This window comes from Asparagus officinalis, chromosome 3 (assembly GCF_001876935.1).
Source record: "Asparagus officinalis chromosome 3, Aspof.V1, whole genome shotgun sequence".
NCBI lineage: Eukaryota > Viridiplantae > Streptophyta > Magnoliopsida > Asparagales > Asparagaceae > Asparagus > Asparagus officinalis.
Window position 1 is genome coordinate 12,614,585 of NC_033796.1, and position 334 is coordinate 12,614,918.

Below are 334 nucleotides of genomic sequence, written 5' to 3' on the forward strand. Positions count from 1 at the left end.
AACCGCCTCCACGGCCCCTTCCCCTCTGTCGTCCTCGACATCCCTTCTCTCAAATACCTCGACGTCCGCTTCAACGACTTCGCCGGAAACGTCCCCGACAGGCTGTTCGATTTGAAACTAGACGCCGTGTTCGTCAACAACAACAATTTTCAGTACGCTCTGCCCGAAAACATCGGCAACTCGACCGTCTCGGTCCTCGTGCTGGCCAACACCCGACTGACAGGCTGCATTCCGAGGTCAATCGGGAACATGGCCGAAACCCTGAACCAGATCGTGCTCCTGAACTCCAATCTCTCCTCCTGCTTGCCGCCGGAGATCGGACGGCTGACAAAAC

At 57.2% G+C, this 334-nt stretch overlaps 1 protein-coding gene across 1 annotated transcript in view; it reads left to right on the forward strand.

The window, feature by feature from the left end:
• Window positions 1-330, forward strand: part of LOC109834637 (leucine-rich repeat extensin-like protein 7) — a gene marked incomplete at its 3' end in the record, with an annotated part of 768 nt that extends 438 nt beyond the window's left edge. Inside the window, exon 2 of the mRNA XM_020402670.1 lies at window positions 4-330. Within this exon, the coding sequence (XP_020258259.1) occupies window positions 4-330 (327 nt within the window). The remainder of the gene's footprint in view (window positions 1-3) is intronic.